The sequence below is a fragment of the Myotis myotis genome, unplaced genomic scaffold (assembly GCF_014108235.1).
Source record: "Myotis myotis isolate mMyoMyo1 unplaced genomic scaffold, mMyoMyo1.p scaffold_m19_p_10, whole genome shotgun sequence".
Classification (NCBI taxonomy): Eukaryota; Metazoa; Chordata; class Mammalia; order Chiroptera; family Vespertilionidae; genus Myotis; species Myotis myotis.
Window position 1 is genome coordinate 46,895,752 of NW_023416314.1, and position 24,443 is coordinate 46,920,194.

At 39.1% G+C, this 24,443-nt stretch overlaps 1 protein-coding gene, 1 non-coding gene and 1 pseudogene across 10 annotated transcripts in view; all 3 read right to left on the bottom strand.

Moving 5' to 3' along the window:
* The window catches only part of SBF2 (SET binding factor 2), a 357,871-nt gene that overhangs the window by 97,698 nt on the left and 235,730 nt on the right, over positions 1-24,443 (bottom strand). For all 9 annotated transcript variants that reach the window (XM_036325356.1, XM_036325358.1, XM_036325355.1 and 6 more), the window contains one exon: positions 11,371-11,439. In XM_036325356.1, the coding sequence (XP_036181249.1) occupies positions 11,371-11,439 (69 nt within the window). The remainder of the gene's footprint in view (positions 1-11,370; positions 11,440-24,443) is intronic.
* Positions 17,473-18,840, bottom strand: LOC118664815 (annotated as a pseudogene).
* On the bottom strand, positions 23,935-24,041 carry LOC118665648. Its single transcript, XR_004970725.1, has one exon. It is a non-coding gene; the product is annotated as a U6 spliceosomal RNA (small nuclear RNA).

The following is a 24,443-nucleotide window of genomic DNA, read 5'->3' on the forward strand; positions in this document are numbered from 1 at the left end:
CATGCTGATGGGGGCTGGGTGGTAATTCTCAAATGTACGGTCAAGGTTTCAAAACATTGGGATGGAGCCACTGAAACAGCATGAAGCTATGCTAGAAAAACAAGTAACCGCCAATTGTGATCCAGCATTCCACTACAGAGAGAGTTATGCTGTAAAAAATGTAAAATGTACTAATTCCAAAAAGGTGATATAGTCCAGATAACTTTTTTTACTCAATCCTTCTAGAGGATTCACATTCCAGTCCTGGTGGACCCATCTCTCATGATAACACTTTGCACGGGCACGCCCAGATGTCAGCTGCAGTGTGCTTCCCAGAAGTCATGTCAGTTTCAGTTAACTTTTTTGGATGGGAAAGATAACAGATTTTAGCTTTGGCCAAGTGTAGTCTCTGCACACCAATTAAACAAATAAATTTGTTTTGTAAGAAAAAACACTGAAAACAAAATGTGTTCTTTTTGCACATCTTTCCTCGTAACACCACAGATCTTTATGAAGTGAGTCAAGCCCTAATTGGTTTGCTCAGTGGTTAGAGTGTCAGCCCTTGGACTGAAGGGTCTCAGGTTTGATCCCGGGCAAGGGCATGTACCTTGGTTGCAGGCATGATCCTGGTCCCAATCAGGGTGTGTTCAGGAAACAACCAATCAATGTATCTCTCACATATTGATGTTTCTCTCTCTCTCTGTCTCTCCCCCTCCCTTTCACTCTAAAAATCAATGGAAAATATGTCCTCGGTGAGAATTAATAAAAAAAAAAATGAGTCAAGTCATCAAACATGCAATTGGGAAATCAATCACTTAGCAGAGATTAAAAAATCCATCCCAACACAAATAAATATCTCCTTAACTCGAGAGACAGCAAAAATGTAAATGGCAGCCAGAGATCACTTCAGAAAGAGCATTCTAGGACTTGCTTGAGCAAAAACAAACCTCTTCATTATTTGTTAATCTATGAGAATTCTGAATTAGTACCTTTGTTACTTTATAAAAAATGTCCCACAAAATTCGCAGGTATCCGGATGAAGCCAGTAAAATTTCGATTGTAACCATGAGGAAGAAAAAGAATTATGAACCGGGGCACAATATATTGAATCACAGAGTTGTAACATTGCATAACTTCAGCAGATGTTGTAATATGTGAAGTAATTTAGCATGGCACCATTGATTAGCACTTCCATATGGGCATCTTATATTTGTGAAAATTTTAATACAGTTCTTTAAAAAAAATTGAGAGAGGAAGAGAGAGGGAGAGAGATAGAAACATCAATGGTGAGGAGAATCATTGATTGGCTGCCTCTTGTACACCCCCTTCCCCCCACTAGGGACTGGGGCTTGTGCCCCAACTGGGAATTGAACTGCAATCTCCTGGTTCATAGGTTGACACCACACTGGCCAGGCTACAGTTCTTATTTGTTTGTTTGTTTATGAGAGAGTAAGGAGGAAGGGACAAAGAGAGAGATACCAATTTTATTGATTTTTTTTAAGACAGAGAAGAAGGGAATAGAAACATCGTTCATGCATCATACTAGTATACTTCAACTCCCACTACCATCATCATCACCATCCTTGCTGCATCTTATACATAGTAAGTACTTAAATGATTGCTGAAGTAATTGACTCAAAATGAATTACAAATCTATTGGGAAAGATGTGCAGCTCCTTGTCTCTAAGAGTATGACCAGATCCAATTGTATAAAAATGTAACAAGAACTCTTGCCACCCACTCCCTTTAACAAGTGACTAGGGGTTGCACTCACATAGCTGCAATTCCTTAAAGGTCTCAGGTTAGACACCGGGGTTCTATTTATTGCCACTTCCTATTACTCCAGGACCAGAGTGAGGGGGGAGGTAAGGAGCCAAATGTCAGACTCAGCGATCTCATGCCTTCGAGAACAGTCAATGTTTTTTAATGTATATATTTTTTATTGATTTCAGAGAGGGAGGGAGAGGGAGAGAGGTCTGCAGCTCATGGTGGCTGCAGGTGACACAGGTTCCCTGTAGGAAGCAGAGGGCCTCTTCCTCCCATGAGACTATAACACTAATTAGTTATTTAAAAAAGACAGTATCAGACAAAAATTTAATTGATCTCTATTTTAAAATGAGTATAATTAAAAATTTCCCTTAAATGTATCTTAAATATAAATGTTATTTGAATCATAAATTACACATAGTCTAGGAAGGTCAATATAAGTAGCTCTAGAGAAGTAGCTCTAGAGAAGTGGGTAAAGATTTGATTGCACTAAAATTAGTTAACTCTCCACAAGAAAAATTTTATTTCATAACCTGAATTAATCATGAGGGGAACCTGGCATAAAACAATGGATGGCTCAGAACTAACGCAATTCCTCTTTGGAAATCAGCTCACAGTCTTGGTGATGCTTGTGGTGACTGGGATCACCCATTACCCCATTATTCCTTACAAAGTACAGCTCAGCACATGTTAATAATATAACGTATTATTATATGTTACATCAGATATTACATATAATATATGATGCTAATAAATTATTAAAAAGAATGAAAGGCTTTTGGAGGTTTAAGAAGTAAAAATGGCTTTGATATGGCTTACTTTTTTCACTCTGATAATATCTTTGTGGGTAAAAAAGTTGTTTAAAAAATTTCATAGTGAATTCTGTACACAAATCAAAACTATAAAGTATTAGAAAATTCATGAGGGAAAAAGTTGTTTCATGAGCTTACACCTTGATTTCTGCAGCCTAGATATTGGAGTTTCAGATAAGCCCAAGTCTTAGATGAGAAGAAGTCAGACTATGTCTTAAAGAAGAACTAAAAAAAACAACATGATTATATCTAGAAAATGTTATTAATAATAATTATTAATCCATGCATATAAAGCATTTAGCATAGTTCTAGTATGTTAGATGTATTCAATAAAAGTATTATTATTCTTTAATTTAATTTCTTTCTATGGCAAATAGCCATAATAGTTATCCTATATAATAAAGAGCTAATATGCTAATTAGACTGGATGGCGGAACGACCTTCCATAATGACCATTGGGCGGGGTTGGGGCCGCAAGGGCCAAGGCAGCCAGGGCTGTGAAGGCCTACTCTTGCACGAATTTTGTGCATCGGGCCTCTAGTATTAAAATAAACATTAATATATTAGTAATTGTCATAGTCACATGACAGTTTATAAATAGGGTCTTATGGATGTCCTATTCCTAACTGGGCTGTAGTGACATTGGGAAAATACAGAAAATTGCTTCTGTAGTTCTGTCTAGATCACATGCAACACAAGAGGCTATATGTAACCTTTGGTTTGGTGTGAACCATATTAAACAAATTAGCCAATATTAGTGGGGAAACTAAGTTGGGTAAAAGAAAGCAATTACACACCATCGTTATGCAGGACCTTTTCAAGAATATTTTTTTAAAATGGTGTCCAATCCATTCCACATACATATTTTAAATCTGCATTTATAACTCTCCTTTTAAAATTAGGCTGTTGCCCAAAGCACTTATGAAAAATGTCTAGAATTTAGCTGAGGACTTTATATAACCAAGATTATGGTATTTTCTTAGTATATAAACCACCCTTTACAATAATTGTACTCACACCATATTCTCTCAATTTCTTAGTATACAGACACTATTCCCCCTTAAGGCACCAAATTCCAGAACACAAAAACCAATATTAAAAACTAAGAAGAGAGTCGAGTCAGACCATCTTCCTGTTCCCCAGCATCTGGTTTGACTGCCACATTGAATGGTAATTTGTCCTTCAAACTCCACTCTGTTACACAATAATCTAGAAGAAATGGCAGGTCCCTCCTTCAAGGTGGATATTTCTCATAGAATAATTGGGGTTAACAGTTTTGATTGGAAATTGATAATAAATCTTGAGGTTGAAGGTTAATTGCTGGTAACAAATTATCCTTTGTGACTAACAACTTCCTCTATAACATTAATAAAAGTCTCTTGATTTGTGTAGTTTTCATGTATATTAATGTTGAAGGATGCTCTAAGACTGGCTGAAGCAGAAGAAATAACAGAAAGAGGGCTCTGAAAAGGACGAAAAGAGGAGGGAACAAGAAATGAGCCCAGGAAAGCATGGAAAGTTGACAGTCTAATGGAGAAAGCTTCAAATATTAATTATTACTAAATAGCCTGATGATCACTTATAAGTAACCACATTCCTTTAAATATTAGTTTTGCTATTAGTTTATCTAAACCATTTTTTGAAAAAGTGTGAGTGTAGAAGTAAAAACTCCTTGCTAGGTATACATTATTAAACTTCCTCGATGCGGCACACAAGGCCCTACATGGTCTAGCCACATACTGCCGTTTTTCCTGCCTCCGTCTCCAGCTACAACTCCAGTAAGGATCCCTGGTGTCTTCTCTGTCTGGAATATGTATGCCTTCCCTGCCTACCCACTCCCCATCTCATCCCACCTATAAGACAAATGCCTATTTATCTTTCAAGGCACAAATGTGACAATTTCTTTGCAGTGTTCCTTGTTGCGCCAGGAATAAAGGTATCTAAAATACATTATATCTGTTTTTGAACACTTATGTTGTAATTTATTTTACTAAACTACCTTTTTCTGTAAGTGTGTGCACTCCTCAAGGGCAGAGATCCTGACTCATTCACTTTTCATTCCTAGCACTTGGGCATTTTAGTAGCTCAATGCCAACTGAACTGAATTATGCTAAATTTCTTTTGGAATAGAGAAAGAACCAGAGTTGGAGTAGGCTGCCTTCTTTTCTGAAGAATAACCAAAGGGCCCCAAACCTTTGACCATAATATGAAAGAAGTTGAAAAGTCTAGAAAAATATTTAACGAATACTTGTAATTCTTCACTGAAAAACACAATAGTTAATATCCATTCTAGATCTTTGGAGTAAATCACTTTATAGCTGCCTTATAGCACTAGTTTAAACAGTGAACACAAACTAATATTAATGAAGAACAGCAACTCTAAACCAAGTATAATAATTCAATTTCTCAGAAGCAGAGGTTTTCCAGGTATTAGGAACAGAGCAGCCATCTAAAGCTGGAAAGAAAAAGTGAGGGAAGCAAGAAGAGGCTGTGATGAAACAGAGGAGAAAGGAATGGAATGCTAACTTGTACTAAAGGACAAGAAAAGAAATGAAGGGAGGAAATAAAAGCAAGACGCCATTCCTCTGGCCATTCTAAAATTCTGCTGTGCCGGAGGCATCTGCAAGAACAAGCACATTCATCTCTTTTCCAGGCCAAATCTGGATTCAGTCCAGTGTTGATGCCTGTCTTCACTCTCAAACGTTTTTCTGCTGACTTATTTTTAAGATTAGTATTTGATTTTACAGCAGAAAAAAAAAAGATGAAAAAAGACTCTCCTTCTTTGTGTATGTGTCAAAAATGTAATCCTTTGAGACCTTTTGTAGGAAATACAATGTACCCAGATCATGACGTCTAAGAACAATAAAATTCTTTTCCTCTTCTGTAGATTTTTAGGAAACTCTCTTATCACTTATTAATTAGTAGCAATCACAATATCATAAATATGATACTAGCTATCATTATTACTTCTATCACCTTCCTCTGGACTTTTTTTTTTTTTTTTTACCATGTTCTGTTAGATACACAGGCTTACACAAGAAAGACACAGATAAATAGATTTTAGTTTGTTCATTTTGGAGGGCAGGGGTTGGGCAGAATTATTGCTAGAGCCTGGTGGCAGGAAGGTCATCGCTCAGGAGATGGCTCAGGAAATTCTGTGGTTCCCATGCTTTAATGTTTACTTTTTGCTTCTTTGATTAACTAAGCTAGTTTACACAAATGACTTTTTACAGGTAGTGACCAACTTATTTTCCTATCGTACCACCCTGAATATACAATAACTAGGTCTTAAGTTTTATTTACATGTAAAATATATATTTCTTCAAACTAGGAAATGCTTTACATTTCACATTTTTCCTAATGTATTTATGAAAATACAATTAGTTTAATTATATATTACATTTTGAATTAGATACAAGCTGAAACAAAACAGAAGGTGACCTAAGCACTCTGGGGGTGGAAAATTCTTAATTAGTAATTAATCGTTCTAAGGAAATCATCTACCAACAAGGCAAACATCAATATATTATGCTCAGCCCTAGCCAGTGTGGCTCAGTTGGTTGGAGCATCATCCCATGTATCAAAAGGTGGTGGGTTTAATTCCTGATCAGGGCACATACCTAGATTGCGGATTTGATCTCTGGTCCAGGCACATATGGACGGTGACTAATCAATGTTCTCTCTCACATCGATGTTTCTCTCTTTCTCTCTCTCTCTCCTCCCGCCGACACTACTACCTCTTGCCTCCACCTCCTCCCACTAAAATCAACGGGCGTGTCCTCGAGTGAGGAATAAAATATATATATGCTAAGTAAAAGAAGGCAGACATAAAGAAACATATGTTATATGATTCCATTTATATAAAATGTCCAGAAAAGGCAAATTTATAGAGACAAAAGGTATAATATATTAGTGGTTGCCGAGGAACAGGGAGTAATTATAACAATTTGAAACTGGCTGTTAAGTCACCATCTTCAAGAAAGGCTTCATAAGTTAAAGAAGCATGAGTAGAGAAAAGTGAGAAAAAACAGTAGGGGGGAAAAACCATAACAAATTCCCAAGGATCTAAGATAGATCATGTTATAAGTGGAACATCTTTTATAATAAATAAAGCTCTAAAAGATTTATAGCTCATCTGGGCCAGTGAAATGGTCTGCTCTTATAAGAATGGTAAGGATATGTACACGATCTTTTCATTAAAAAGAAAATATACATGCAGTCATTAAAGAGAAATAGGTATATGTGCTATGTACCTATTTAAGTATATGGAAGGGTCTCCAAGATGTACTATTCAGTGAAAAAAAGCAAGGTAAGAAAACAGTGTGAATGGTTTGATAAGTTTAGTTTAAAAAAATGTAATTTTACCTGTATATTCTGGCAAAAATGCACAATTTTTCCCAACCAGGAAGAAATAACCATCAGAGGAAATGGGACAGAGGTGGGAAAGGGAGCTTTCATTTTGCACCGTGAATCTTTCTGTATTATCTGAATTTTCTAACCATGTATATGTATTACTTTTATTTTAGAAAATGCCCATTTGGTTGGTGGAATTACTTACTATATTAGAAAGAGTACTATAAGCTCCTACTGGCCATGAAAATGATTTATTCACTCTGCTGCCCACTATATATTGCCTGGCATAATAACTCTGTATGTTGAGACGTATAATAAACTTTTGCTGCATTGAAAAAATATACTAATAAATATTTTAAAATACTTTTAAAGTAAGTTTTAAAAAGACAAGCAGCTGAGTCCAATCTTTGAAGTCAGGCTGAGCAGGAGCCAGGAGTTGATACTGGCTGAGCAGTATGCGAACGGCTCATTTGCAGTCGGTGGCCAGGATAACACACTTTACATCTACAGATTTTCCTGAATTAAAAAATGCATATGACCCAGAAATAATTTCCCATAAGACAGAAATTTAGAAAGCATCTAAGAATCAGTATGACCCGCCCACCCCTTCCCACACCTCCCGTGTCAGTTATCAATGCAGAGCTCTTTTCTCCACATCTACCTTTCTTTGCTCTGCTTCGTGGTACAGGAGCTGGACCCGCCAACAGTCCTCCTTGGCCAGCGGTGCACTTATGCCAGTACAGGGCAGTGAAGCGACACTGAAGTCTGAGTGGTGTGCTTTTTCCTTCTGGCTCCTGTGGCATGCACCCAGAAATGCTCCCCACTTAGCAAGTTCCAGTGGTACCCCAAAGAGTGGCTTCCTGTGAAGTCTCACGGGCACCCTAGTGAGTGGATCCCTAGCAAGTCATGCCAGAACTCCAGTAGGCAGTTTCCTGCTTGCCATCCCTGGAATGTGGCACCTCCATGAATTTCCATGCCATCCACTGGCCACAGTCGCACCTCTCCAACAAGGTCTGGCTCTCAGTTTTGTGGGGGAAGGGCCCTCTTCCCAGTTTTCTCCTTTCCTGGGGACTCTGCCTGAGCCTAGAGGTACCAGCTGCTCCCTTTACCTGCTATGCTTGTATTCTATAGAATTCTCTTTAATTCTTAGTAGTTAATCCTGTTACTATTTAATAAAATTTAAGCTACTTAATTAAAATTTCCCTGCTCGTTTTACTGGTGTTTCTGATTCCTGACTGGACCTTACCTAATTCACACCCAAAACAAATCAAGCCAAACCAAACCAAATCAAATCAACCCAAGCCAACAACAAAGAATTCAATTGGTAAACCCACTCTTAAAACATACATCTGTATGTTAGGTTTGATAATACAGAGAAACACCATGGCATTTAGCCCAACTTGTTAACTAATTGCATTAACAACTCCCATAAAACTAAAAGAGACAGTGTGGTAGTTTTGCGATGTGTAAACGAAGCTAAGCTAGAACTATATTTTCCTGAATTCTCTTCCCTCTATGCCTCCAGAGAAAGTTGTCCAAGATTTGGAAGGCAAAAACGAAGCAGCAGCCATACATCTGGAGGTCAGTTTAGGATTCCAGGTGCTCTTGAGTTCATAGACTTTGTCACTGATCTGCTGGTTCACCTTGTTGACATGGAGAAGGAACTGAGCTCCGAGCTCTTCCAGTTCCTGCTGGATCTCTTCCTTCAGCTTCTCCTAGACCAGGGCCAGGTGCGTGTGCAGCTCCATGGCCAACAGTGCTCCTTCTCTTGCAGGTCACCTGCACTGTCGAGGTGGGAGGACGTAAGAGGTAGGCACAGATTCCAGTCTGTCACGGCAAAAACGCCTGCGTCATGTCCAGCTGTTCTTCCTGATTGCTGTCCCGATGACCTACAGAGACCTCAGGCCCTAATTCAAAGACTTCCATAAGCTTTTACCACAGCTTCCATAACACTGTAAGGGCTGGTCCCTATAATAAATTCCTTACTTCATACCACTATGGTGTTTCTGTTATCAGGGTCAAATCCTTACTAATATACATTGTAAAATGGTTAAATGATTCAAACCCGCCCCCCCCCCCCCCCCCAAATCATAAGGGACCTGTGTCACTTGAGCAATTGGGTTTCTACTATCAATTCTTATTTTCCCTATGTTTCTCCTTATTTATTTATACACAATATCTAGGTTTTAAAATAGCTTAGATGTTGAAGTGGGAAATTTTTTTTAATGTCATTTTCTTTAACAAATGCCCATGTGAGCACTCTTAAATGCTATGAAGCTAATTAGATATAGGATGAAGTAATCTAGCTACTCTGAGATACAGAGGCAAATTTCCTAGGTGGCTTAGGATGCAGGAGAGCCTGGCCTATTTTTGTGACAGTGTTCTCCATGCCAGCAGAGGAATGAGATAAAAAACTAAGAACTTAAGCTGGGCAGGAAGACCACGAGATAATGTCCAAACTCCAGCAATGTCATTAGTTCCACACCCAAATTCATTTGTTGACATTTTTGGGGTTTAGCCTTGTTTCCTGATCATGCTCAGTGTGACTTCCCAGTTCTCAGAAGTGTGAACCTCATAAATTCCACTTTCGGTTTTAGAAGCGGGCAAGTAGGAAAAAGAGGGATATTCAGTGCTTGGCAGCAGAGAAAGAGCTCTTGATTAGGGAGAACTTTAGGTTAAGACCTTTAACTCCAAGACTGTGGACATGCTATTTGAAATAGAGTTTTTAGAAAACTGGTCTTATCAATAAATACTTTTTGAGCACCTACTAGCTACTAGGAAAGTATCTAGGCCTCATCAGTTAGAAATGGTGGATGAAACAGAAAGGACAGGCAGAATAAAGAGTAAGACTACTGCTAGCATCTAGGGACATGATCTTTTCATGCAGAGGACTCTACCTGAGGCACATCATCTGGTGCCTCAAGACCTGGATATTTAATAAACTCAGGGAAATATGGAGTCACTTAAGCTGGAAGTCCTTCCATGTTCCCTGTTGAAGTCCCAAAGCTACTGTGTATGGCTCAGCAGTGAGTCAGCCTGGAGGCCACAGGCGTGTTGTTTCCCACTGCACATCTCAGAAGGATGTATTACATGTGCTGTGCAGAGTGTAACTATTTAAATTCTTCTAAGTTCTTCACAGGAATAGAGAGAATAAAAAGAACTTGCTGAATTTATTTGCCATAAAACTAATTTCTTTATGAAAAGACACGGAAGTGCTGGAGAGGATGTGGAGAAAAAGGAACACTTGTGCACTGCTGGTGGGAATGCAGACTGGTGCAGCCACTATGGAAGACAGTATGGAGTTTCCTCAAAAAACTACAAATGGAACTACCATTTGACCCTGTGATCCCACTTCTAGGAATATATCCCAGGAAACCAGAAACACCAATCAGAAAGGATATATGCACCCATATGTTCATAGCAGCACAATTCACCATAGATAAGATCTGGAAACAGCCTAAGTGCCCATCAGTAGATGAATGGATTAGAAAACTGTGGTACATCTACACGATGGAATACTATGCTGCTGTAAAAAAGAAGGAACTCCTACCATTTGCAACGGCATGGATGGAACTGGAGAGCATTATGCTAAGTGAAATAAGCCAGTCAATGAAGGAAAAATACCACATGATCTCACTCATTCATGGATAATAGAGACCATTATAAACTTTTGAACAGTAATAGATACAGAGGCAGAGCTGCCTCAAACAGATTGTCAAACTGCAGCGGGAAGGCCGGGGAAAGTTGGGGGGCAGGAGGGAGGGGTATAAGAGATCAACCGAAGGACTTGTATGCATGCATATATGCATAACCAATGGACATGGGACGCTGGGGGGTGGGGGAGGCCAGGGGATAGTCAAGGGCGGGGAAAAAAAAAGACACATATGTAATACCCTTTGTAATACTTTAAGCAATTAAAAAAAAAAAAAAACTCAAAAAAAAAAAAGAAAAGAAAAGACACGGACAGGAGAAACGTAATAAATGTAAGTGACAGAATCTTGAGATTCACTAAACATTCCAGAAAATTCTCAGAAGGTTCATAGACATTGTCAATGAAGTTAAACTCTAATTTCCACCCCTATAGATTTATTTCATTTGTCCATTTATTCATTCAACAAATCTTTACTGATTGACATTAGAATATCACATCAGGTAAGACAGACAATATCCCAACCTCATGGAATTTACTTTCTGTGGTGGGGGAAAACACTCAAAAGTAAACAAATAAATACATAACATAATTTCAGTTGGTATAAAGTGCTATAAAAAGTGAAGCAGGGATGAAATGGGTGGTTGTTTTAGATGATTTAGTATCAGAGATTAAAATTTCTATAAATAGCATACGATAAATGTTATAACAAATATAACCACAGATATGTCTTAGACATACTGGATTCATGTACTGAATACATTTATATAAATCATAATGAGCTTATATATATAGATCAATGAAACTTACCCTATAGAAAGCACTGGTCAAAGGGAGTAATGCTGCAGCAATGTTATACTCCTCTAAACTCGAACAATCCTTAGACAAAACAAAGAGAAATAAGTATTAATTAGCACATTTATCGGAAATGATAAACATATGGAAACAAAAATCTGGGATATACTGTTTATTGTCCAATGGGGTTCTTTTATTCCAAATTGTTACTAAGATGTACTAAGGTAAGTTTGGGAGAAAAAATACTGTCCCTGAAGCACATTCTTTTAGAAATGAGATAAAAATACATTTTGAGAAAGACATTTTGATATGCTCATAATGAATAGCTAGCTTTACTTACCTGTTTTCCAAAACTTGTTATAAAGTACGTAATTCATAGAAAACAATTTTTGGAGGCGTTTTTAAAAAATATATATTTTATTGATTTTTTACAGAGAGGAAGGGAGAGGGATAGAGGGTTAGAAACATCAATGAGAGAGAAACATTGATCAGCTGCTTCCTGCACACCCCCTACTGGGGATGTGCCTGCAACCAAGGTACATGCCCTTGACTGGAATCAAACCTGGGACCCTTCAGTCCACAGGCTGACGCTCTATCCACTGAGCCAAACCGGTTAGGGCTTGGAGGTGGTTTTGATACATTTAACTATTGCATTTCACTGAATCTAAATACACATTTTTTTTCTTCATATTTTAACTTCTCTGAAACTGGAATGCATTTTATAATTAATTGGAAATATTTTTTCTCTCTGAATGTCACATACAAAGGTATTTTGTTATTGATCAGGCAAGAAATACCACTGATGCTAAAATCCATTGGATGGAATGTTGTTGGAATAGTCAGAAAATCCTACTGATAATGTGAAATGGTATAAAAATAGTATGGCAATTTCTCAAAATTGAAAAATAGAATTGTCATATGATCCAACAATTCTACTTCTGGGTATATAACCAAAATAGTAGTGACTTGAACAGATATTTGAACATTCATGTTCATAGAGGCACTATTTAGAATACCTAATATGTGAAAACAACCCAACAGAGGAATGAATAAACAAAATGTGTGCATGCATGCATGCACAGAGGAATATTATTCAGTCTTAAAAAGGAAGGAAATTCCAACACACACTACAAGGATGAACCTTGAGGAGTTATGCTAAGTGAAATAACTGTATGATCCAAACTAAAGAGCTTCTGCACAGCAAAGAAAACCATCAACAAAATGAAAAGGCAGCTTACTAAAAGGGAGAACATGTCCAGTAAGAGATTAATGTCCAATATATTCAAGGAACTCATATAAGTCAATAGCAAAAATACAAATAACCCAATATAAAAAATGGGCCAAGAAATTAAATAGACATTTTCCAAAGAAGACATACAAATAGCTAACAGGTATATGAAAAGGTGCTCAAAATAATTAATTATCAGGGGAATGCAAATCAAAACCACAATGTATCACCTCACATCTGTTAGAATTGCTATTATCAAACAGACAAAAAATTACAAGTGCTAACAAGGATGTAGAGAATGGAGAACCCTTGTACAGTGCTGGTGGTAATGTAAACTGGTACAGGCACTATGAAAAACAGTATGGAGGTTCCTCAAGAAATTAAAAAATAGAACTACTATATGATCCAGTAACCCCATTTCTGAGTATATATCCAAAGAAAATGAAATAATAATTATTTTTAAAAAATCCTTACACAAGGATATGTTTCCATTGGTTCTTAGAGAGACGAAGGGAGAAAGATTGAATGGTTGCCTCCTACCCATATACTAGATGTACCAGTTAATAATGGTGGGTTTTGTAATAAAAGAAAACACGATAATTTCAAGAGAAACAACAAAAGTGCTTTATTCCAAGTAATGTCCACTGCTAGCTATACATTTCCCCCATCTTTCAGGTAATTTGTGGATACCATCCCAATAGAACTTTTCTTGTTTTTAGGCAAACCATTCAGAGACCCAATTTTCCACTTCTTCCTACTGCTCAGAAAGTGTGTGTGCCATCGATCAGAACAAGTGGTAATCTGAAGGAGCAAGGTCTGGTGAATACAGCAGTTGGGTTAATACTTCCCAGGCAAGATCTTTTAATGTGTCTTTAACTGGTTTTGAAGTGTGTGATGGTGTATTATCATGAAGCAAAATTACTTTGTGGTGTCTTCTGGAACATTCTGGTCATTTCACGATCAAAGCATGGTTCACATTGATTATTTGTTGTCGGTAGCCACCAGTATTAAGGGTTTCACCTGGTTTTAGAAGCTCATAATACACCACACCTTCCTGACCCCACCAAACGCAGAGCATTATCTTCTTTCAGAAGCGATTTGGCCTTGCAGTCGATGTTGATGGTTGACCTGGATCAACCCATGATTTCGTGCATTAGGGATTCTCAAAATAAATCCACTTTTCATCGCTAGTCACAATTCGATGCAAAAAAGACTTTCTTTCGTGCCACTGAAGCAACATTTTACTCATGACTTTTTGGTTTCCCATTTTTCTTTTGTTCAGTTGATGTGGCACTCATTTTCCTTCTTTTAAAATCGTTCCCATTGCTTGTAAATGATCGGAAGTTGTTTGCTGAGCAACGTTTAATCTTTCTGCAAGTTATTTTTGAGTTTGACATGCATCTTCATCCAATAATGCTTGTAATTGTTGGTCTTCAAACTTTTTCGGTTGATCTGGACGTTCTTTTTCTTTCACATCGAAATCATCACTTTTAAAGTGTTTAAACCGGCGTTCACAAGTATCTTGAGATGGAGCATGTTCACCATAAGCTTCCTGAAGTATACAATAACTTTTTCTTCAAAATAAAGTAATGAATTAAAACTTCCCACAAATGCTCTTTTTTTTGGGCATAAAATTCGACATTTTTAAGCGTAAAAATATCTATGATGTTAACACCTTCAGCAAATTTGACATATGAAGTTTTGAAGCTTGTTGCCAATATAACAAAATAGCATACATATCAAATCGCATATATATCAACATATGTGTAACTCCATCTATTGAAAAAAATCCGTATTATTAACTGGTACACCTAGTATGCCCAAATCGAGGATTAAAACTGCATGAGAGGACACTCAATAAACTGAGCCATCCTGCTAGGGCTGAAATTATTATCTTGAAGAGATTACCTGTACTTCCATGTTCATTGAAGCATTATTTACAATAGGCAAGGTATGAAAACAAATTGGCCATCAATGAACGAATCATAAAGAAAATGTGGTTTATATTCACAATGGAATATTATTCAGCCTTAAAAAGGAAGGAAATCCTGACATTTGCAACAGTATGGATGAACCTGGAGGGCATTCTGGTAAGTGAAATAAGTCAGACAAAGACAAATAGTTCATATTATCTATAGGTGGAATAATAAAAAAAAAAAGAACTCAGAAATAGTAAAATGGTGGCTGCCAGGGGCTGGGGCATGGGGATTAGGGGGAGATACTGGGAAAAGAGAACAAACTTTGAATTATAAGATGAGTAAGGTCTAAGGATCTAATGTATAACATGGTGACTATAGTTGATAATACTGTATTGTATAATTGAAATTTGCTAAAGGAATAGAACGTAAGTATTATCACCAAAAAAGGGAGAATATGTGAGGTGATGGATAAGTTAAATCAATTTTCGAAATCCTTTCACATTATATACATCAAATTATCAAACTATACCCTTTATATATACTACAATTTTACTTGTCAATTTTACTCTCTCTTAATAAAACTGGAACATAATATACTGTCAGGCCATGTAGAAAAACAGCATACCTTTTTCCTATATGGTATCACTGTATGTTCTCTATCATCTCCATGGATTTTATAAAATAATCCCAGAACACGGCAAAAGTGTGAATCATCTTTTTTTTTCCTGACTTATTCCTCACCCCTTTGCTTAGGACACTGCTATGCACAAGAATATCATCCCCTGTGTCCCAGCACATCTGAATTTCTTTAACAGAAATGCCTTGCATGTTTCTGAAGACTGTCATGAGGCCCAAGGCAATAAAGTTCAACACACTTGAGCTGTAATCTTCTCCCAAGGAAATGGTTGGGATGCCAAGATGCCTTTTGACTTTGATTTCACAGCAGGGCTTCATTTGTAATAATTCTGTCCAAACTTTAAATGACAACAGCTGTGATATGAAGTCCAACATACTCATTTATAAAAATTTCCCACAAATTAAAAAAAATTAAACAATGGGGAATTTCAATCCATGACCAATTAGCAGGGAACAGGCAATCATAAAACATTTAGGAGCTATTTATTATCTTACAAAATGTTTACACATTTTAGTGCATGTCTCAAACCTGAGCGCCAGTCAAATGCTGATTGCAAAATATAAATATAAAATTCTTTGCAAGTCACGTTAGAGACATTCTAAGTTAATTAGGTTGAAAAATGGAAAAATTTTAAAACAATAAGTCTACAGCTATTGACATAGTAATAGCATTCCGGAATAGTGCAGTTATCTTTTGGGGAATCAGTCCGTAAATACACATCCTGAACTCCCCAATGCTTTTGCCACATAATAGCAATGTAGTTACAGACATACCAGGCAATTTATAAGCTTGCAAGAACTTGAATATTTATACATGTTTTATTCGGAACTTTGCTATGTAGTTTTCCTTTAATTTTCCTGCTACAATTGAAGAGTGAGCCCTGCAATCTTAATTTCCCATTACCCTCAATTATTTCATACTTTTGATCTGCACACCTTTGAACTGCCATGGCCAGCATTCCTGTTTCATAAAACTCTGGAATTTCTCAAAAATGTTATATTTAAACATTAAAGAAAAAGATTGAAAGGCACAATGGTCTTTTGCAAAGATGTCATATAACTGACTTTTCTGTAGTTTAGTAGATGTAGCTCAGGAAAATTTTTTTGAATTTTCCAAATACTGAGAACATTTGCATCTTCTACATAGGGACAAAAATTAAAACTACCAAACCCAAAATATCCTCTTTATATCATACTAGTGGCCCAGTGCACGGATTTGTGCACATTGAAAGGAAATTAATTAGAAAGTGGCCGGCGGGGTAGGACTGGGCTAGACGGGCCAGACACGCCCTGGAGCCAACCTCCCATGGTCCCTCCTGGCTGGCAGCACCTGAGTTGGTGCTGCAGCTCGAAGGGCGTATGTGGAGTGAGTGGGGTTCCTCTGGCAGGTGAAGTCCTGGTCTGCGGGGATCGGGCCGAAACTGGCTCTCCGACATCCCTCAAGGGGTCTCAGAGTGCGAGAGGGCAAAGTTGCTGTCTTACAGGGTGTGGAATGCAAACACAAGTGTGCAGTAAACCAGATTCGGGGCTGACAATAACAACATAACCCACAGCGGAAGGTGGAATTGCATGGCCTGAGAGGAATAGGGCTCCCTCCTCTCTGGTTCCAGGGTGTGTCACCTGAGAACTGCTGCTGCCAAGTCACCGCAGTTAGGCAGTTCCTGTATTGAGCGTCTGCTCCCTAGTGGTCAGTGCACATCATACCTACTGGCTGGTCAGCCGGTAGCTCAACCTTTTATATAGATAGACTAGTGGCCCGTTGCACGAATATTCGTGCAATAGGCCTTCCTTCCCCTGGCTGCTGGCACCGGTTTTCCTCCAGCACCCGGGACCCAGGCCTTTGGTCCGGCTGCAGCAGTGAGGCTTGGCTTCTCTGCTCTGGCTGCGCCCAGCCCTTTTTTTTTCCCCCCAGCTCCTCGAGCAGAGGCCAGGGTTGGCTGGAAGGTGACCCAGACCCCCAGCCACTCCTTGAGTGGAGCCCAGGCCCCCAGCCCCTCCTTGAGCGGAGTCCAGGGCTGGTGGGAAGCTTGGCTTCCTCTGTCGCCGGGAGCAACCCAAGCCTCCTGCTCACTCCAGCTCGTGGCTGCCGCCATCTTCAGTCATCTTCAGTATTTGCTCTGTGCCTGCATATGCAAATTAACCGCCATCTTTGTTGGGTTAATTTGCATAGTTGCTCTGATTGGCTGGTGGGTGTAACAGAGTGGTGGAGTGATGGTTAATTTACATGTTTCTCTTTTATTAGTGTAGATTACTCTGCTGCTCAAAAATGTCAGCTTTGTTCTGACCATTACAGGATAGTGAGCACACTCTTCTTCCAGACTGGAAGCCCTCCATGGTATTGACCCAACTCCACACCCAACCGACCATGTGACTCCGCCTGCTACAAGCTTTCTATGTCATCTTCTAGTCCACATCATAGTTATTCCTACCACATCAAACGACCCTAGGGATACTGTTTATGCCTTGCTTTATCATTTACATTCTTCCCCCCCTTGGCACCTCCAAAGCATTCCCCCGTGTATTTCCCTAAGCACAAAATAAAGGGCTCTTGCTGTAGTGTCAGCCTCAGGTTATATTTTAATGCTAAATAAACTTATACAACCAATGAGAATGTATCAGAATTTTGAATATTATGGTTATATAACATGCACCATGACTGCCATTGGGATAGAAGGTGAATGCCAGGCTTGACAAATAATATCGAGCTTTGTCTTAAGTTTTTGAGAGACTGGCCCAAGTCTGCATCAAATTTTTTTTTTTACAATCCACTTTTATTTATTTACTTCTCAATAAGTTTAAATCCTAGAGGGGAATAATATTATTCAGATTCTGTGTCCAATGGCCTTAGCAGGAAGGTTCTCAGAATTTAGCATGAACCATGCAACTGTTTCTATGATCACAAGTTACCTTTCTCCAGGTTACTCTGGTTTTGTTTGGTTTGCCACCAGGAATCACTGTGTTATTTTTTGCTTTGTACACATAAGCACATCTCTTTATATACATAATCACATTTATATAGAATTCAGTTTCATCTCAAGCATAAACACCTTCACTTTTAAGAAGAGCTGTGTGTTCCCTCTGGTTTCGAAGACCCTGCTTACAGACATCAAGAGTGGCCTTGGACCACAACCTTCCCATTTGTTGCCACAGAAGTCCTGTCCCCAGGCTTCTGAAGGCTCCAAGTGGCGGAGAGCTGCTTTAATTTTACATGCCTGGAGACTAGAACACTGCACCTGGCGTACGGTAACAGCTAACATTTACTCAGTGCTCACTGAGTATCAGACATTCTTTAAGTATGGATTTACACAAATTATTTCACTTAATTTTTACAACTTCTCCAGGAGGGAGATACCAGAATTATTTTCATTATGCTGATGAAATAACTGATTCATTCACAAATTAAATACCTGGGGTTAGTTACACGGTCACAAATGTCGGAGCCTGAATTCAAAACCAGGTAGTCCTGCTCCAGTATTTGTGTGATATAAACCTCTGAGCTCTCTTGACCCTAAATGCAATAAGGTATGGAACTAAGCTAAAAATGGCACCTGTGGAAACACAATTCAGGCAATAGAAGAAGTCTTCTATTAATTATAAATAATATCCTCCAGAGAGTTTGAAACCATACTAAATCTATGAAAAAGCAATTGAAAATAGGAAATGTGATTGCTAAAGGGCTAGAAGAAACATCTTTTGTCATGATATATTCAGTGATTTTTTTAAAAATAAAGAAATATAGAGGATCAAGTCAATGCTTCTAAAATATGCCTAATGGGAATGCTGGGAATAGAGAACAGAGAAAGTAAAGGTAGGAGAAAGTAAAAGAAATAATGAAAAGGACTTAGTCCCCCTTTGCAAAGGGTTTGAAATAGGATAAATAAAAAGGTATTTGGTAGAATGAATAAAATGTGGCATATAGATATAAAGGAATGCTACATGAAGATGAAAATATAAATTACAGCTATATCCAACATCATGGAGAATCTACCAGATAATTTTGAGTCAAAGAATTAAGATAAAAAGAATATATCACCTCCATTAAAATCATCCTTCTTATCAAATTAGTCAGTACTGAACCCTATCTTCCTGATTAACATTGGCCTCTACCTCTATTTGTCTCATAAAAGCACCTAAAAATCTACCATAATGATGCCAAAGAATTGCTTAAATCAAATCATACTGACAAAGGAGAACCCAACAAAGTTAGATCAGGTAAAAAAAGAGAGAAGATAATCAGTTAAGCTAGTCCTATATAATAAAAGAGAAACATGCAAGTTAACCATCCCTTCACGATGCCCACCAGCTATGCCCACCAGCCAATCAGGAGTGATATGCAAATTAACCCAACAAAGATGGCGGAGGCCGGAGCCGGGATACTTGCGTCGCAGCCACGGTTACCATGCAAGCATCCTGGCTCTGGCCACTGCAGGCCTGTTGGAGATGCAGAAGTCAGGGGAGACAGAGAAGTCCGGCTCCAGCGCCTGAGGCTGGCTTCGGCCTGGGAGATAAAGAAGCCGCCTACCCTGTGATCCCAGGGTGCAGCCAGCTGAAGAAGCTGACCACACTGCATCCCAGGGGAGACAGAGAAGCCTGTGGCCCAGGAGACGGACAAGCCACCTGCCCCAAGGTCCCAGGCTGCAGTCACCCGGAGAAGCTGCCAGCCCTGTGGTCCAGGGTGCCAGCGCCTGTGGCCTGGGAGATAGGTTCCCTCTTCTCCTACTGCAGTCATTACTCCAATATTCCCCTTCTGAATTTCTCTCCTCTGTTGCAACCCAACTCCACTTTTCATCTGAAGGATGAAGGATACGGAACAGAGAGAGCAGTATTAAAAGCTTACATTTTTAAGCCGGTAAGGTTGGTACTTAAACATATAAATGGAAAACTAGAGTCCTTAGGGTAACAAAGGCTACAAAGGGAGGGGACAGGGACAGGGCATAACATATTATATCCAGCAACCCATATGGGGACTGAAAACTTTGCAATGATGACAATTAGTGAAGATATGAATCAACTAAAATAGTTGACAGGGACAATTCTCCCATCTTTGAAAATATCTACATCAAGTCTGTTTAAATAGATTTTCATCTGCATAATATAACAAATTCTGACAAGACCACCACCATGAATGTGGTCAGTGTTGTGCTGATAAATGTTTAACAACTGGCTCTCAATCAAAGAAAACAACACTCTGATTTATACTATTGGCCAATTTCTGTGGCATAAATTCTCCATCCATGGCTGATTTCAGCTGCTAATGTGATGCCACTAAATGCAGAGCTGAGGAGAAACATGCAGTAATACACTATTATATTCTACCAGAAAGACCCAAAAGATATAAATAATTTCAAGAGTCAGAACAGTGAAGTGTAGTAAATAATTGAGGAGTGATGAATTTAGAGTATGTATTACCTTTGGTTTTAATGTAATTTATTCACTTTTAAGATTATATAATTTAATTTTTAATAATGAACATGTTTAACAACCAGCTTACACAATTCCTGAAAATTTGTGAGCCAGTAAGAGCAGGCTCTAGCATAATACTGAGTGGAGTGTAATGGTTAAATGGCATGGCTCATGGATTTGAAAAGGGACTCAGCCACTTTCAGGTTTTACTGGTCAAGTTACCTGATCTCTCTATACCTCAGTGTTCTCATCTGTGTAATTATAGTACCTACTGTATAGAGTTGTTTAAAAGATAAAATGAAATCTGTGTATGACACAGCACAGTACCTGAAACAATAATTCACTCAGTTTGTTATAAACTGTTACTGCCTCAAAAAGTTGTTGACAAAATTACTCATGCTGAAAGAATGAAATTTTATTGATGAGAAAAATGCCTTATTTTGTGATCTACATGGAGACAGTCAATTTTACTTCCTAGGCAGTAGATGGTAATCTACTAACCAGAAACTGCAAGGGGAAAAATGACCTCAATCAGCATGATTGAGGCAATGTGTTATTAGCTGGATCATAAAGCAGAGAGGATGCCATACATTCTGGGATACATCTGCAGTAAGAGGCTTCACCTCAGGTATTAAGTCTGATCAACTAAGCATCAGACTTAAGATGAATGGTGAGAAGGATTCTGAGGCTGCTTCTAGACTTAGCAGGAATAGAACTTGAATACATAAGCAACAGTTACTATGGTTAATGATGGCAAGAAAAAACACACCATGATCTATACTAGTGATGGCGAACCTATGACACGCGTGTCAGAGGTGACACGCGAACTCATTTTTTTGGTTGATTTTTCTTTGTTAAATGGCATTTAAATATATAAAATAAATATCAAAATATAAGTCTTTGTTTTACTATGGTTGCAAATATCAAAAAATTTCTATGTGTGACACGGCACCAGAGTTAAGTTAGGGTTTTTCAAAATGCTGACACGCCGAGATCAAAAGGTTCGCCATCACTGATCTATACTAATAAAAGGGTAATATGCTAATTAGACCTCACATCTTCTGGACGACCATCTGCACATCCTTCCTGACAAAGCCGGGCCCGGGTGAAGCTGCCTGTCAGCAGTCCTGGGCACCAGTGCCTGCAGCTGGCTGCAGCCTGGGAGACAGAGAAGCTGCCCACCCTGTGGTCCTGGGTGGCAGCACCTGTGGCTGCAGCCTGGGTGAAGCCATCTGCCCACCATCCCCTGCGGCTGCAGCCGGCCTGGGCAAAGCCGGCCCAGGTCCCGTGTGCCTATGGCTGACCAGAGGGAGGGAAGCCCAGGTCCGAGGTGCCTGTGGTCGGCTGGAGGAGGGAATCCTGGGTCCCAGGTGCGGGGCTGAGGCAGAGATGGTTAGGGGCAATCAAGCCAGCAGCGGAGCAGTTAGGGATGATCAGGCTAGCAGGCAGAAGCAGTTAGGGGCAATCAGGCAGGCAGGCGAGTGGTTAGGAGCCAGCGGTTCTGGATTGTGAGAGGGATGTCTGACTGCTGGTTATCCCTCGAGGGGTCCCAAATTGGAGAGGGGGCAGGCCGGGCTGAGGGACACCCCCCCCCCGCCCCTGTGCATGAATTTCGTGCACCAGGCCACTAGTTTCATTATAAGTGCTTTAAAACAAAATCATTTGATGTCAAGGGATTAAGGGAGTCACTTGGGAAAAATAATAAAGGCTTTAAATAATTTTGCAAAAATGAGTCATGTAATACTTTAAACAATAAAGAATTTTTTTTTAATGATTATCTTTAGGATAGTGCTGTAAAAGCCAAACAAGGTAAGGTATCATGCAATTTTGTTACAAAAATTATTTTAGCCAGGCTGTTGTGGCTCAATGGATTGAGCACTGTCCCATAGACCAAGAAGTCCCGGGTGCAATTCCTAGTCAGGGCACATGCCCAGGTTGCGGGCTTGATCCCCAGTAGAGGGTGTCGAATCAATGATTCTCTCTCATCGCTGATGTTTCTATCTCTCTCTCCCTCTCCTTTCCTCTCTGAAATCAATAAAAACATATTTTAAAAAATTATTTTAAATACTTTTCCCTCCCACAAACAAAAATCAGATTCATACTTGGGTTCTAAAAAGATGAGCACATGATAAATATTATAACCTAAATTTTTATTAAAATAAAATTTTATAATTTCTTCTTTTAAATATAATGTAACAAACACTTTCCCTACTATTTGGTATGAAGTTTTAGTCCCTAATTTACATGGATTTATTGCTGATGATAGTAAAGTTATCTACTCTTAAGGATGTGAAGGATACAGGAGTGATCATCTCTGTCATATCCCTATATTTAATTCTCCAGTCTGGTGTCTGCAGAAACCAGACAGATCCTGGAGAATGAAAGTAATACAAACAAGTAGTAGCTCCAACTGCACTTATATAACAAAGATGTGTTCTCTTTGCAAAAGCGATGATCATGGCTTCAGGTATATAGTATGCAACCACTGATTTGGCGAATACATTCTTCTCTATCCCCATAGAGGAGGGGCATCTGAAACAGTCTTCATTGATATTAAATGGATAATGGTAAACATTTACAATTTTGCCTAAAGTATATTTTAACTATACCCCCTCCCATCCAAATTCAGTCTGAAGAAATTTGGACCATCATATAGAACATACATTGATGATATCATACTAATCAGACTGGATAAGCAAGAAGTGGCTACTATGTTGGAAACCTTGGTAAGACATACGCACTACAGAGGATAGGAGATACACCTTATGGGGTTTTGGCACTTTGGGATATCTCATTCAAAATAAAAGACAATCTGTTGCATCTTATATCTCCCATTCTGAGAAAGGAAGTACTACTTCTGGCAGGCCTCCTCAGGTTATAGAAGCAGCATATTCCACATCTGCGACTACTGCTCTGGCTCATACCAGGTGGCACAAGAAGCTTCTGGCTTTGAGGGGGACCCGGGCAGGAAAGGACTCTATAGCAGACACAGAAACCATCACACCTAGTGACCCACTTGGAGAGTCTGCAAAGGGTCACCGCATATTGCTGTAACTCTGAGCTCTGAGAGGTTAGAGGTTGTAGTCCCTGAAGAAGAGACATTTCTACCAGAGTACAAAACAAGAATCCATAAGCTACAGCTATCACCAAGGTATTTATTTATTATTTATAAAAATATGGGCCCTGGCTGGTTTGGCTCAGTGGATAGAGCATCAGCCTGTGGACTGAAGGGTCCCAGGTTCGATTCCAGTCAAGAGCACATGCCCGGGATGCAGGCTCAATCCCCTGTAGGAGGTGTGTAGGAGGCAACCAATCGATGATTCTCTCTCATCATTGATGTTTCTATCTCTCTTTCCCTCTCCCTTCCTCTCTGAAATAAAAATACATTAAAAAAAAAATATGGAACGTTTCACGTATTTGTGTGCCATCCTTGCGCAGGGGCCATGCTAATCTTCTCTGCATTGTTCCAGTTTTAGTGTATGTGCTGCCGAAGCGAGCACTCACCAAGGTCCTTTAGATTCCTAAAGCAGACAAGAAAAGAGTTACTATTTTGGCAGAGATAACTAAATCTGGATGCCAGGTGGAGGTAGGGTCAACGTTACACAATGGGAGCAAGAAGGAATATGTCCGTCACCTAGGTAAGCCCCTGGGTACATTTCGGCACTTCCTTGCCAAATTCTGATGGAAAATGAACAAGTGCAGTGAATCTGAGCTCAGAAAGACATGTGACCAGGGACTAAGACTCCTCCAGGATGAGGGCCTGGGTCATATTGCCAAGGAAGCCACTGAAAACAACAGAAGAGAATCAGGAATGGGTAGTAGAAGGGAGATAAGTAACATTTACAGCAATAGGGGAAAAAGTTTTTTCCATTTACCCTTTTCTAAGCTTCCCCCGGCGAGAG